The sequence below is a fragment of the Myotis davidii genome, unplaced genomic scaffold (genome assembly GCF_000327345.1).
Source record: "Myotis davidii unplaced genomic scaffold, ASM32734v1 scaffold705, whole genome shotgun sequence".
NCBI lineage: Eukaryota > Metazoa > Chordata > Mammalia > Chiroptera > Vespertilionidae > Myotis > Myotis davidii.
The window spans coordinates 703,476-718,379 of record NW_006296405.1 but is presented as its reverse complement, the minus strand read 5'-3'; the positions used below and the strand labels follow the sequence as shown (position 1 = coordinate 718,379).

Below are 14,904 nucleotides of genomic sequence, written 5' to 3'. Positions count from 1 at the left end.
CTCTGCCACCCGGGAGCAGGCCTAAGCCAGCAGGTCGTTATCTCCCGAGGGGTCCCAGACTGCGAGAGGGCACAGGCCGGGCTGAGGGACACGCCCCCTCCCCGCCCCCAAGTGCACAAATTTTTGTACACTGGGCCTCTAGTATATATATATTTATGTATACTTATATATATTTATATAATATATGTTCCTCTATGTTCATTCCAGCTATCATTTACAACAGCCAAGATTTGGAAGTAGCCCAAGTGTCCCAATACTAGAAAAAGTTGTGGTGCATTTACATAATGGAATACTACTCAGCCTTAAAGAAAGGAGGAGAGGGGAATCTTGCCCTTTGTGACAGCATGGATGGACCTGGGGAGCATTATGCTAAGTTAAATAAACCAATCAAAGATAAGAACCATATGATTTCACTCATATCTGGAATCTAATGAATAAAACTAACAAAACCAGAGACAGACTCTGAGAGAGCAGGCTGACAGCTCTCTATTCATCAATAGGGATGTACATTAATACGAGTTTTTCAAAGGACAGGTTGGCATGCATGCCACAATTTAAAATGCTTACATGGAGGTATGTTCATGGCATTATTTAAAGCTAGAAGCCCAGTGCACGAATTCATGCATGGTTGGGGTCCCTTGGCCTGGCCAGTGATTTGGGCTGATCAGGGGGGCCGGCCTGCCAGGGGGAGGGACTGCAGGAGATTGACCGGCTGAGGGGAGGGATCATGGGAAGGTTGGCCGGCCAGCCGCAGGGAGTGCACTGACCACTAGGGGGCAGCTCCTGCATTGAGTGTATGCCCCATAGTAGTCAGTGTATGTTATAGCAACCAGTCGACCAGTTGTTTGGTCGCTTAGGCACATATATATATATATATATATAGAGAGAGAGAGAGAGAGAGAGAGAGAGAGAGACTAGGGGCCCAGTGCATGAATTCGTGCACCTTGAAAAGAACTGTGGGCTCCAAGGCTGCGGTAGGCACAGGGGCGGATTTCGGCCCATCCGCTTGGCCCCTCCTGCCGCGGCCCCCAGTCCCCTGTCTGCTGGTAGCCCTGCTCCTGCCACCGCTCCCACTTCGTGACGGCGCTGGCCTCACTTGCACCCAATGATGGCATGGAACGATTGGGGCCAGCACCATCAGCAGGTGCAAGTGGCGGCTGCTGCCCGGATCGCCCCTCAGGAGCAGGGAGAGGTGTAGAAGCCCTCAGGGGCAATCAGGGCTGGCAGCCACCACTGGTATTGGCTGATGGCACCAAGCACCATCATCAGGTATGAGCAGCAGCTATGGCACCGGCTGCGGGTGCGAGTGGGGCTGACGCAGCAGGTGTCAGCGCTGGGTAGGACCGTGGCACGTGGGAGCAAAGAATTTTCAGTAACCAGCAGAGGCTCATCCTGATGACAGCAACTGGCGCCCTGCTTTGGTCTGGCACCCTCGCTCACCTGCTTCACTATCCCAGCATGGCCAGCACCTGCCATGCTCCGCACACACCTCCTGGTGGTCAGCGCATGTCATAGTGGCCAATTGTTCAGTTGTTCTGCCATTCGGTCTATTTGCATATTTGCCTTTTATTATATAGGATATGAAAATCTGGGGACAGTGTAATTGAATAAATGATATTAGCTGTCCTTAGAATTTACATGGAAAGAAGAGCAACATGCCCTGCCGGCGTGGCTTAGTGGTTGAGCGTCAACCTATGAACCAGGAGGTCACAGTTCAATTCCTGGTCAGAGCACATGCCAGAGTTGCTGGCTTGATCCCCAGTGTTGGGCGTGCAGGAGGCAGCCAATCAATGATTCTCTCTCATCATTGATGTTTCTATCTCTTTCTCCCTCTCCTTTCCTCTCTGAAATCAATAAAAATATATTTAAAGAATAAATAAATAAAAATAAAAGTATAATTCTATATTAGTAAATAGAATGTTTACCTGAAAAGCTTCTGTTCTTATATTTTTAATGTATATTGATCCTGATAAAATACTTTTTTTAAAAAAAGGTTTTTTTAAAATTGATTTCAGAGAGGAAAGGAGAGGGAGAGAGTTCTGATAAAGTCCTTTAATGTGTAAAAAAAACACACACATAGCTCTGTTGTATTTTTTTCCCCCCTTAAAATATATTTCATTGATTTTTTACAGAGAGGAAGGGAGAGAGACAGAGTTAGAAACATCGATGAGAGAGAAACATCGATCAGCTGCCTCCTGCACACCCCCCACTGGGGATATGCCCGCAACACAGGTACATGCCCTTGACCGGAATCGAACCCGGGCCCCTTCAGTCCGCAGGCCGACGCTCTATCCACTGAGCCAAACCGGTTTCGGCAGCTCTATTGTATTTTTAATGACATAATGAAAACTAGGCAACTTGAAGCATGCTGGCTAGATAGAACTCCCATATCTGTCTGCCTCCTTGCATAAGAAGTGAAGAAGATTGAGGAAGACTTAGAAGAAATTTTAATTTGGTGTCCATTCTCCAACTCCAGAATTCATTAACAATGAAATAATAAAGTCTTCTTTTTCAGGGATTTTGAAAGCCTGGTTAGCAACATTTTCTAGAATACTTCAGACCAGAGACATGTTTCTCAAACTCAGAGGGATAGGAACTCCCTGAGAGTCTGTTTAAATGCAGACGGAATCAGTAGGTGTGGGATGGGACCTGAGGTTCTGCCTCGAAGCAAGCGCCCAGGTGATGCCTAAGTGCTGATTCCCAGACTACACTTTGACTCTAAGGAGTTTTTTAAAAGAGTCTTTAAGTAATAATTATGATTTTGCTAGTGGAACATCAGCTCTGCTCTTACCACACTTGAGTCCTATAGGATTCTCTTGTTCTTAGGAGGTTGTGAATATTTTTAGAATTTGTGTTAGAAGAGATTCAGGCAAACATTATAATTACAGAAGAAATGTCTCTGGAAAGACCAGTTTATATTATTGGTTGAAATCCACTCTTTTTCCCTTCTCTGCTCCCTCTCCCCACCTTGAACTTACTGTCCTCTCTTACTCTCACTGGGGCAGTCTCTGTTGCTTTAATACTCCCTTGGAGTGATGATGCAACAGGATAGTAATTCTTCACCAGTTTTCAGGGAAACCTTCAGAAACATTCAGCACAGTGATTGCTTCATCAGGAAGAAGTTATTCACAGGGCTTGACATGTTTTACTTAGAAAACATTAGTTTTCAATTTAGGTTTTTTGAGTGTTGTTTTGTTTTGAAAAAGCATAGGTCTGGCCTCTTCTACTCAAAGAGTAGAAGCATTATGCTACGTGAAACAAGCCAAACACAGAGGACTGATATCGTGTGATTCCACTTACATGGGCTACTGGTATCTAGAATGGGCAAATTCAGAGAGACAGAAAGTAGAGTAGAGGTTACCAGGGGCTGTGGAAAGTAGAAATGGGAGTTACTGTTTAATGGGGTGATGATGAATAAGTTATGGAAATGCATAGTGGTGATGGTTGTACATATTATGATTGTACTTAATGCCACTAAGTTACATATATTAAGTGGTAAATTTTGTGTATATTTTACCCCAATATATAAAAGTATTTGAAGCAGGGCTGGATAAAAAGTATTTTATTTTAGTGGTCCTCTAACTTGGCTGCACAATAGAATCACCTGGGGAACTTAAATCCTAGTGCCAGGCCACACTTCAGACCAATTAAATCGGAATCTCTGGGGATGAGATTCAGGCATCTGTAGGTTTAATGTCCCAAGGCGATTCCAGTGTGCAACCAACTTTGAGAACCACTATTGTGGATAACAGTTTGAAGCTGCTGCTTCTTACTATAGTCAGCATCTATATGCAAAGTAGGCTTTCCTTACTGTCTAAAATTATTTTTTTAAAAGTGTTTATGTATATGGTACCATTCCACATTTTGTAAATATTAGATAGGCAAGATGAGGTTAAGAGAATATAAAGGTAACAAAAAATTGGATGTGCTTTTAAATAGGACATGGCTTATTGTGACTAGAGTAAAAAAAATAAGGGTATATTTAGGAATACTAGGGGAAGGGAATAGGCACATAAATCTCATATTCAAGATATAACTAGACTAGAGGAAAATACTTACAAATTATATGACAAAAAATTAATGTCCAGAACAGATTGATATTTTCTTCAAATTAAGAAAAAGATAACTAGAAAAATAAGCAAAGCATTCTAACCAGTTCACAAAAGAAAAGACAATCGATAAACATAAAAAAGATTCTCAACCTCATTAGTAATGACAATTAAAATAAACAACTTCGCCCAGCCAGCAAGGCTCAGTGATTGAGTGTGAACCAGGAGGTCATGGTTCGATTTTCTGTTAGGGCACATGACCAGGTTGCAGGCTCAATCCCCAGTAGGGGGTGTGCAGGAGGCAGCCAATCAGTGATTCTCTCTCATCATTGATGTTTCTATCTCCCTCTCCCTCTCCCTTCCACTCTGAAATCAATAAAAAAATATTTAAGAAATAAATAAAATATACAATTTCTTCCACATCAGATGAGCCAAAAAAAGAAAGCTTGGTAATAATAAAATGTGAGGGAAGGTATGTAAAAATGAGGATTGACATGCATTGTATTTGGCATTGGCAAAGTCTCTTTGAAGGACAGTTGGGCAGTATCTATTAAAATGTTAAGTGCGTATACCCTTGTTAACCAGCAGTTCCACTTTCTGCTAGAGAAATACATTCTGCACACCTGTGTACACAAAGAAGCATGTACATGCACTACAAACAACCTAAATATTTATCAATAGAACTGTTAAATAAAATGGAAAAATCTACATCTTGAATACTAGGCAGTTATTTTTTACTGAGATTATTTTAATTGGACTACCTAATGAGAAGATCGCTATGTTGAAATGTTGAGTGGGAAAAGTGAGTTGTAGTAAAATGTACAGTATGGTACCATTTGTGTTTTCTCTCATTACATCAAACTATGTCTCCCCAGTATATATTTATGTAAATGCATAGGATTTGGCTGATAAGGAAGGATGTTTATCAAACTAATGCCTCTGGACAGGTGACTGGTTTGGAGGGGGGTGAATCAAAAAGGAGGACTTTGACTTTATTTATTTAAATTTTTGTACAAAAGAGTACATTCGGTATAAGCTAGCAGAAATTGACCAATGTAAGACTCAAAGAGAAGGCAGAGTGTTAAGAGCATTTTGATTAATGAGAGTGACCATTTGCTAGTTGGCTGGGTGTGGATGTAGAGGAGCAGAAGTGTTGGCTTGAAAGAGGAGTCTCTAAATGAGTATCTTCACTGGCTGTCCCTTGCATTCTCTAAACTTATCTTTCCTCCCAGAGTTCTTCCCCTGTTGCTGTAGGAATGTGTTTTATGGGAAAATGAGATTGAGAGGCCAGTGTTTCTGCTAGCACTGCTAGGGAATGGCGTTTCTAATAAGGAAAGCCACTTTCATCATTTCTCTGAACAGAGATCAGTGGTAAAGATAATCCCAAATAGTGAGCAAAAAAAAAAAAATCATTTGCTTTTCTTCCTTTGCCCTTTAAGTGTTTATTTGAGTATGATTGGGTCTGTCAAACTGGAAGTTCATAATTTAAATGAAAATGAAGCTAAAGTCTGAAAATTCTCCAGTTTTCCTTCCCTGCCACATTCCTGTTTTCCTGTAAGCTATAGTAAACGTCACCTTTCAACATGATTTGATTTCAGCAACCTTCTCTGTAAATTCATTACATATTCTTTGACCTCTTCAGTAGCGGGAAGTGGGCTGATATTTTGTTTTGAAAAGCCTTTTCTTGGGAACTGAAAATAAATGGACATCAGGAACCTCAAAATCCCTAGACTAAGGTACATGCATAACAAAGGAGGAATGAGAAAAGAGGATTTGGGAATATATAAAGATAATGCAATGTTGGACAGCAAAGAATTAACTGAATTTACAAGTGGAAAACTAGGAGAGTAAGAATCATTATGTCATTTTAGCCAGATTAAACTTTTTATAGAGTTTTAGAAAATCTTTTTTTTTTAAACATCTGTGGTTTCCACATAATCTTTCCTTTTGACTGCCACTGGCATGAATTTGATACTTTTTTTCTTGGCTGAATGTGCCCTGGATGGAGTGGTATTTTCTACTCTTTGCTGGTTTGAGGTGGGTTTACTGAGAAAGCTGGACACTTTAAGCCCATCTAGAGGTCAAAAATTAGAATAAGGGCCAGGAAAGCTTTTGCTGCCCAATTAGAGGACAGCCTGAGAGGGCAGGCTTTACCTTCGCTGATCCTGTTGATTGTCTCCCCTGCGGATTAAAGACAAACCTTTAATAAGCACATTGAATAGCTTGGTTTCCAAAACTCTCCAGCACCAGTAATTAATCCAACTGGTAATGAGAGCACAGTGCTGAATTCTGGAAAGAATCATTTAACTCTTTCTCTGCTGGACAGCTCATTTCCCTTATTGATGGCTCCTATAGCCTTAGCACTATTCATGTGGGGTAATATAAAGATAGACTGGTAGAAAATTGCCTTTTTCAGTTAAATCTTACTATCTCTGTGTACTTAATGTCCTTCATCCCCAAAGTATACAGACTTGAAAAGTGAACTTTTATATTAGAAGGTGTTTTTTTTACCTCTTGTTTTGACATACAAGCTTTGTGCAATTGATAATTAGTACTTTTAAAAAGCTAAGATCTGCTTCTGAATAGGAACTTGTACACCAGCAGTGAATTTCACTATGATTCTATTTTTTAACTTAATGGGGTGGGGGGGTTGCCTGTGGACGTAACCTTCCCTTTGTGCTGCTTCTGTTTTTCCTGTCTCTCTCTTCTTCCTACGAATTTGAAACATTTCCATTCAGAGATTTCTAGCACACAAAACATCTTTGAGATGTTTCCTAGTTCCTTCTCTCTTTTCTCTAATTATGGAGTCCCATTTTCCGATGACTTCCATTAGTTATCTGCTTATACATTTTTTTTTCTTGTACACCTTTTTTTAATGCTCAGAGATACAGCAGAATAAATCACCTGAAGTACCTGTGCATTGGAGTGGGTTGGTAATAGCTTGCTTCCTCAAGGCAAGGAATTGTCCTAATGATCATTTTGTTCCTTCCTGATTCTAACATTTTTATTTCTCCCTCAATCATGTTTACATGGACGGATACATATCAGCTTATTCTTAGGCCTCCTTTTGCATTTTTCCACTAAACCTGCTTTGAAAAACTAAGGATAAATGTCTTTGTGCATATCACAGTGTGTTTAGTATTAGAAAACCATTTTCAGAATGGTGGCTATTTCTTTGATTTTGAAAAGATGGCTGATGATTGAAATAATAATAATAAAATAGCTATTAATACCAAGTCACTATGTATTATTAGCTACCTCAGATTCTCAATTAATCCTGTATGTTTGCCATTATCATTATCTTTTTGCAGTTGACAAAATTAAGATTCAGAGAGAGTTGAGGTTCATAGTTGTTTGAGTATAGAACTCGTGTTCTTATTGATGTATGCAAAAAGCTGACTCAAAAAGTAGTCAAGATATATTTCACAAAGGATGTAGGACTTGCTGGGCAGTAGGAATGGACAGTGGCACTGGAATAGTAGCATGAGAAAGTAGTCCAATAAGGAGAACATATCAAAAGGCATAGAAACATGAATGGATTCAGCAGTCCATAAGATAGTGCAGAGACTTGTGTAATGAGGAACAAGGCTGCCAGCTGGGAATTACTGGGAACTGGAGGTCGTAGGAGGCCAAATTGAGGGGGGACCCAAAAAAAGCTGGACAGAGGAGTCTAGTTTGGTTGTTTATAGCAAAAGGCTATTTGAAGGGTTTTGAGCATTGGAGCTATGTAATATTTAAGGAACTGCTCTGTCAAGGATATGTGTGATGAAGAAGAGAGGGGAGCCCAGCCCGTGTGGCTCAGTAGTTGAGCATCAGTCTATGAATCAGGAGGTCACAGTTTGATTCCCTGTTGGGGTACATGCCCAGGTTGCCAGCTCCATCCCCAGTATGGGGCATGAGGGAGGGAGCCGATCAATGATTCTCTCTCATCATTAATGTTTCTGTCTCTCTCTCACTCTCTCTTCCTCTCTGAAATCAGTAAAAATATTTTTAAATGTTATTAGAGAAGACAGGCCAACCTCCTGAGTCCCTCCCTGGCCCCTTTATATTTAAAAGAAGAGAGAGGGGAGTTCCCCAAGAAAGTCAAATAGAAGCATACACTAACCTTGGGCTGTGAAGGTGGGACTAGAAAAGAAGAGATGACTATCACAGACATTTCAAAGAAGAAAGAATTGAACTTGCAATGAATGGCTAGATGGGTGTTGCGGTTTTGAGCTTGGATGTCTATTGGCAAAGACAAAGGCCTTGAGAAGACAAGTAGTTGGAGAGAGGGGAATGGAGGGTTTAAGTGAGCAGGCTGGTGCTGTGTTCACCCTTCGAGTAACTAGTGAATTCTTGAAACCCACTGGTAGGCCTGTCGTGAGAGAGCCGAAGCCAGGTGCCAAGGTGACCTAGAACTGAGGATCAGGGGAAACTGTTGGTGCAAATGGCTGGGGTCAGAAACTGAGGAAACGATCAGAATTGGAGACTATATGGGACTCCAAGTAAGATTTGAGCGACTGTCAACCAGGCGTTTTCAGCTGTGAGTTTTTTCTGGAAGCTTTAGTCTTTCATTAGTTTAGAAATGTTTAGCCTTCTTATTTCATTATCTCCAAACTCTACTTAGTATGGATGTAAAGAATTCCCCTTCTAGAGACTTAATGGGATTAAAAGAAGGATGGGGGGAGGGAGTCTTATAAAAGTCTGTGGTATCAGTTTATTTTATTTATGCATCTGAGAAAACCATTGTTTTTTTATATGAAGAAATGTAAATGTTGAGTATGAGGATTAAGCCCTTTCCTTCCCTGTATCTATCTGAGGCTACAAAAGGACACACTCCTAGGAAACCAGGATAAAGGGAAAAATGACTTTGAGATGCACTTTCTTAAAATAACTGAAGGAGTGACCTCATGAGCCAGCCGATAGCCTGGGTTTGCAAATGGATACATTTCTATTAGCCTGCTGCTTGATGCTGCAGAGCCAAATATAACGGAGTGTATTATATCATATCCTGTAGACAGGAGACTGTCTGGGGGAGGGGGGACTTAGAGAGGTGAAAAGGCAGACTCAGCACAAGAATTAGGAATGTAAATACTATCAACCATAGCTTCCTTTATTAGGTAAACATGGCTGATTTGGGCTCATGATTCCCTATTATGTGATAATTTGTGTCATCTTCTGGTAGAATAATATTTAAATAGGAACACCTCAACTTTAAATAGGTTCTTCAGTATAAAAGTGTTGCTGCATTCATCTCTCATTAATACTTTAGCATTCCCATATCTGTTTTTTGGTTTTTTTTTTCTTTTTCTGTTTGACAGCTACAGGCTTGTGTCCTTGGGTCTGACTCATTGCTAAATTTGTCCTCTCCTTTGGTCTTAAGCTATAGAGGCAATATGGATGTGTCCTTCGCTGGAAGATAGGGTTTATCTCTGGAGTGTTGTAGACCATCAGGTTATAAGGAAAGCAGAATGTCTGGGAAGGAAGATGATAGCTTGATAAACTGCTTCTTTTGCCAGAAATCATTGTCAGCAATTAAGAACATTCACAAAGTAGGCTTCCATTCTCCCCCCAACATACACACAGTGTAATAACTTTGCCAGGAGATAAAGAACAGCAGTTGTGCCCAACCAATGTGGCTCAACAGTTGAGCATAGACCCAGGAACCAAGAGGTCACAGGTTTGATTCCTGATCAGGGCACATGCCTGGGTTGTGGGCTCGATCCCCAATAGTGGGGGGCAGCAGGCAGCCAATCAGTGATGTTTCTCTCACCAATGTTTCAACTCTCTATCCCTCTCCCTTCCTCTCTCTCTAAAAAAATTAATAAAAACCTATTTTTAAAAAAAGAAGAATGGCAGTTGTCTCTTTGGCTTAATACCTATTTGGTCTGGATTCAATTTGTAAAATAAATCTAAATGAAGTCCATAATGTTTTTAAGATCACACATACTTCACTATCTCTATATGTCAGACTCATAGACATTGGTCTAGCTTACTCAAAGCTTCCTAGAAGAATTTTAGGGTATTTTCCCTTTTTATTAAGTAAAGCCTATTTATTTGTTTGTTTGTTTGTTTGTTTGTTTAAATGTTTTTTATTTATTTCAGAGAGAGGAAGAGAGAAATAGAAACATCAGTGATGAGAGAGAATCATCAATTGGTTGCCTCCTACATGCTCCTTACTAGGGATCTAGCCCAAAACCTGGGCTTGTGCTGACCAGGAATCGAACTGTGAGCTCCTGGTTCATGGGTCGACACTCAACCACTGCCGCACTGGCCGGACAAGCCTATTTATTTTCATATGTTTTGTAACCAACCACCTTACTGAATTCTCTTATGTTTATAGTAGTCTTTCATTTGATTCTCTTGGATTTTCCATATACACAGTCATTTCATCTATAAATAATAATGATTTACCTGCTCCTCACCTCCTATTTCTCTCTTATCTAATTGCCCTGAATAACTACCTCCAGAACAATTTTGAAAATATGGTGATTTTGTTTGACACCTTAAATTCGTGGAAGCTGTAGAAAGGAAATAAGCTGTAGCATCAGTAGTATCTTGGGAGGCAGAAATCAAACTTGGGGGCAGGTATTCTTGATCTTACAGGAACAAATCTATGCAATACAGCTTAAGGTTTTCTTCACATTTCTATAGTTCTCAGTCACTTGTGGAGCTATAGTAACACGTGGAAAACAGTGGGCTCATCAGTCACATATTGAAGCTCCCTCAGCCCTCCAGGAAGGCTCTCTGTGTGATAACCATAGAATTTGGTGGGAGACACAAACACATCCCAGATATCTTTCCTGACTACCGCTGACCACACCCTTGTCTTCCAGGCCCAGCTTCGGGCATTTATTCCAGAGATGCTCAAGTACTCCACAGGTCGGGGAAAACCAGGCTGGGGCAAAGAAAGCTGCAAGCCCATCTGGTGGCCTGAAGATATCCCGTGGGCGAATGTCCGGAGCGATGTCCGCACAGAAGAGCAAAAGCAGAGGGTGAGTCCTCTGGCCTGAGTTGCTTGTTGCTTTTCCATTTTGAATCAACCCCCTCAGTTTTTGTCTTTCTACTTCTTATGCTAAGGAGTCTAGAAACATCTGTGTTATAGTCAAGCCTGTCCCCCCAAAGAAGTTAGTCTCTGATTTGTATAGCCTTTTCCATGAATTTACACCTTTCTCTGCATAGGACTTTCGGAGCAGTTTTAATTTTATGAGGTGCAGGGAAAAACTGAAGAAACTTGTAATAAAATTATTAATTTCTTTAAAGCCTAGAAATGTTTTTAGCTCTGGTTACCAAGAATCACTGTTGAAAAATATAAATGTGGAATTAGAGAAATGTGAAGTTCGCCATGTCTGCAGATAGAAAAGAAGAAAGACTAAACTAGATGTCATCCTTTTTCTGCATATTTGTTTTCAGTTAAGTTTGGAAATTGAGAATCTTAATGTAAAATTATTGAGAAAAGAGTAATCTTTTGTCAGAAGTTTTAAGAGTTGGCCACAGGTTAGAATAAAGTAATTAAAATCCAAAAGTGGGAAATTGTTGGTACTTGGTATTGAGTTTCTTTAGGAAAAAGAGAGTTTACTCTGTCCGAGGTTTGTTTTGTCTTGATAAATGGTCAACTGCTTATTCCATAGTGGGACTGAATAACCACCATTTTTGTGACTTAATGTGCTTTTCTGGTCTTTTGGTGACAGGTTTCATGGACCCAAGCACTACGAACCATAGTTAAAAACTGTTATAAACAGCATGGGCGGGAGGACCTTTTGTATGCTTTTGAAGATCAGCAAACACAAACACAGGCCACAACCACACACAGTATAGCCCATCTTGTTCCATCACAGACCGTAGTCCAGACCTTTAGTAACCCTGATGGCACTGTCTCACTTATCCAGGTGAGTAATCCTTATGGTTACCAGATTGTGGCTTCTGGGGCAGATCAGTGAGCACCTCACTTCCGAGTGGAGAAAGTTTCCTTTGTGCAAACTCCTGTATGAATTTTATACAGTTCCCCAATATCTTCCTACTGAAAATTCATTTCTGAACAATATTCTAAATACTTTGCATTTTGCTAAAAACAGCTTTAAATAGCTTTTCTTGACACTTCCAAAATTTTTTTTTTTTATTGCTTCACTTTGTCAATAACCAGGAAATATTCCTTCTGCATTACCTCTAGGAATTGTTAGTAGATAGGGAACCTCTAAAATTCAGGTTGGGGTAAGAGTAAAAAGTTGATTGACATTGGGCACGCGTAGTAAAATGTGATAGCTTCTAAAACTGATTTATTTGGTTGAAGTAAAACTCTGAAACTCATGTGTCTGAGATAGAATTTTGTAACTCATTTCATATTATTACAAAGCCCATTGTTATTTATGCTGAATTAAGGATTAAATGAATATTAACTTCTGAGTAGAGGAAAAGTAGACGGATTCATCCACTGACACTTAATTGCTTTCCACACATTTCTTTAGGTTGGTACAGGGGCAACAGTAGCCACATTGGCTGATGCTTCAGAATTGCCAACCACAGTCACTGTTGCCCAAGTGAATTATTCTGCTGTGGCGGATGGAGAGGTAAGAAAGAGGATACTGTCTGCATCTGCTTAAATACTTGAATATACCAGTGTCACCCCAATAGAGTCAATAAGAAGTGAAAATAAGTACTTGGATATATAGGTGAGGGAGAAGTGAAGAGATGAAGAGATGAAAGCTGCCTACATATCTGTCACAATATTTTATTCAAACCTTTTACAAAGGATCTTATGCCATGTATATTAATTATAACAGTTGAAATTTGTGGATTTTTATGATTAGACCTAACTATTAGGAATTTACAATTTTATATTTATAATATATCATTTTGTTTAATATACTGTAAAAGGGAATTATCCGTTTAATACTTTTATGCTGTGAATCTCAAAGAATTTAAATTTTAGGTTTTATTTTAAAAATTAGATCATTAAAACTGGAGCTGACGAAAGCATTCTTTGAAAGAGTAAATATATTTGTAAATCAGTAGACATGACTTATTACATTTTAAATGTGCATTTGAAAAGGCTTCACAGGAAAATCCTTCCCTACCAAAATCAAGGTAATTATGGAATGTTAACCTAAAGATAGACGTACTTTATGAAGTACTTGGTAAAGTAAGCACTCAACCCTATGAAGCATAAACTCTATTATCACCTTTACTTTATAGATGAGAAAACTGTAACATGTAGAGGTTAGGAAACTTGCCCAGAGTCCAAAATAAGTGTTAAAAGCTCATTAATACATTGTCTAGAGTCTGAGCTGTGGGCCATCAATGAAGTTTAGGAAAGAGTTCACTAAGTCACTATGAGCTTTTTCCCTAAAACATGGTATGTGCCTGAAGTTTGAAAAATAGCCCACAAATGTCATAGAGAAGTATTAGAAATAAAGTTAAAATTATCTTACCCTTGTTTAAAACAAGGAGCATTTCTACTCAGAACAGCACAAAGTCACTTTCATTTGTACATCTCAGGAAGGGGAGAGAACTGATAAGGTTCTCATGGCTAGTGAGATGAAGGGAAGCCAGCATTTATTGAGCCCCTGCCATGTGCAATTGATGTTTTGAGTTAGGAACTCTGCTTTAAAGGAGCTCCTGTCTGGCGGGGGTGAGAAGTGTCTGCATAAATGAACTATGGTCCAGACTGTAAGCAATGCTGCAAAGTGATCTATGCCTTCAGGAGAGAATGTTAACAGTTAGGGAGTCTGGGAAGGTTTGGGGCAGGAGCTAGCATTTGGTTTTCCAGTGTAGAAAGGTGAAGGAAAATAAGATACTTACTTTTATAAATTTGTAAACATTATGAAAGAGTATGGATTAGCTAAGGGGAAAATTCGTCATTCCCCAAACTCTAAAACTAGAGGACACTCCTTGCAGTCTGAAAGAGGTAGAGAAGACCGCTAAGTACATTCCCAGATTGAAAGGAACTTCATGTTTCTTACACACTTCTCTAGAGTCTTTGAAACCCATTTTACTAAATAACTTCCCATATTCAAAGATCATTAATGCCAAAATTTCACAGAAAGCAGGAAGGATAAACAATCTCAGTCACATATCTGTGGCTTTTTCAGCAAACTAACATTATTTTTAAGTCATTTGTTGTGGGAATGGATGAGTGGTAAGTAGCCTGTTGATTAATCCCCAGTCAGTCAGATAAAAAAATCTCTTTCCTCCCTTCCAGTAAAACAAAAAGGAGATAAAGAGAAGCATAGGTTATCTCAGAAAGTGGCAAGCCTTTTTAGATTTTGTAGTATGATTCTGTTTGGCTTCTGATTTCTCTTAGAGATTGACATGGATGTTAGCATCTTAGTTTTGAGCCATAAGAACGGTAATTAGTCGAAATATCTCACTGACTTGAGGCAGATAAGACCACATCAAGCCAGTGAAACATTACCTCAGGTGACTCAGTGAAAACATTCTGCTGCCTTGTGTTTAGCATTTTTCCTCCCAAAAAACCAAAAGTACTTTACAAAAGTAAACATTACCCATACTTGTAGAAGTTGTAAGGTCATTTATTACCCCAACCTGCCAGTGAGAGCTCCGCTCATTAGAGCACACTGCTTTTAATATCTGGCTAGTTACGTTTGGTTACATTTAGTCCAAATGGAAGAATTATTTGGGGGCCTGTCTGTTCGGGTAACATATGGTCCCCCAAATCTGTTTGAGTACTCTGTGTGCTGGAATATCCAGTAACAAAAGTCTCTAACCTTGGGCAGCTTATAACTAATTAGAGACACACAAAAAGGTAGGTAGACATTTAGAAATGAACAAGAATAGAATTTCCAAATAATATGAGATATTCAAAATATTTATACAATTTCAATTTTGATGGCATATTTTCAAATACAAATGGATTTGA

At 39.5% G+C, this 14,904-nt stretch overlaps 1 protein-coding gene across 4 annotated transcripts in view; it reads left to right on the top strand.

Moving 5' to 3' along the window:
- The window catches only part of NRF1 (nuclear respiratory factor 1), a 95,401-nt gene that overhangs the window by 43,798 nt on the left and 36,699 nt on the right, over nucleotides 1-14,904 (top strand). For all 4 annotated transcript variants that reach the window (XM_015568885.1, XM_006771377.2, XM_015568887.1 and 1 more), the window contains exons 6-8: nucleotides 10,865-11,023; nucleotides 11,720-11,917; nucleotides 12,494-12,595. In XM_015568885.1, the coding sequence (XP_015424371.1) occupies nucleotides 10,865-11,023; nucleotides 11,720-11,917; nucleotides 12,494-12,595 (459 nt within the window). The remainder of the gene's footprint in view (nucleotides 1-10,864; nucleotides 11,024-11,719; nucleotides 11,918-12,493; nucleotides 12,596-14,904) is intronic.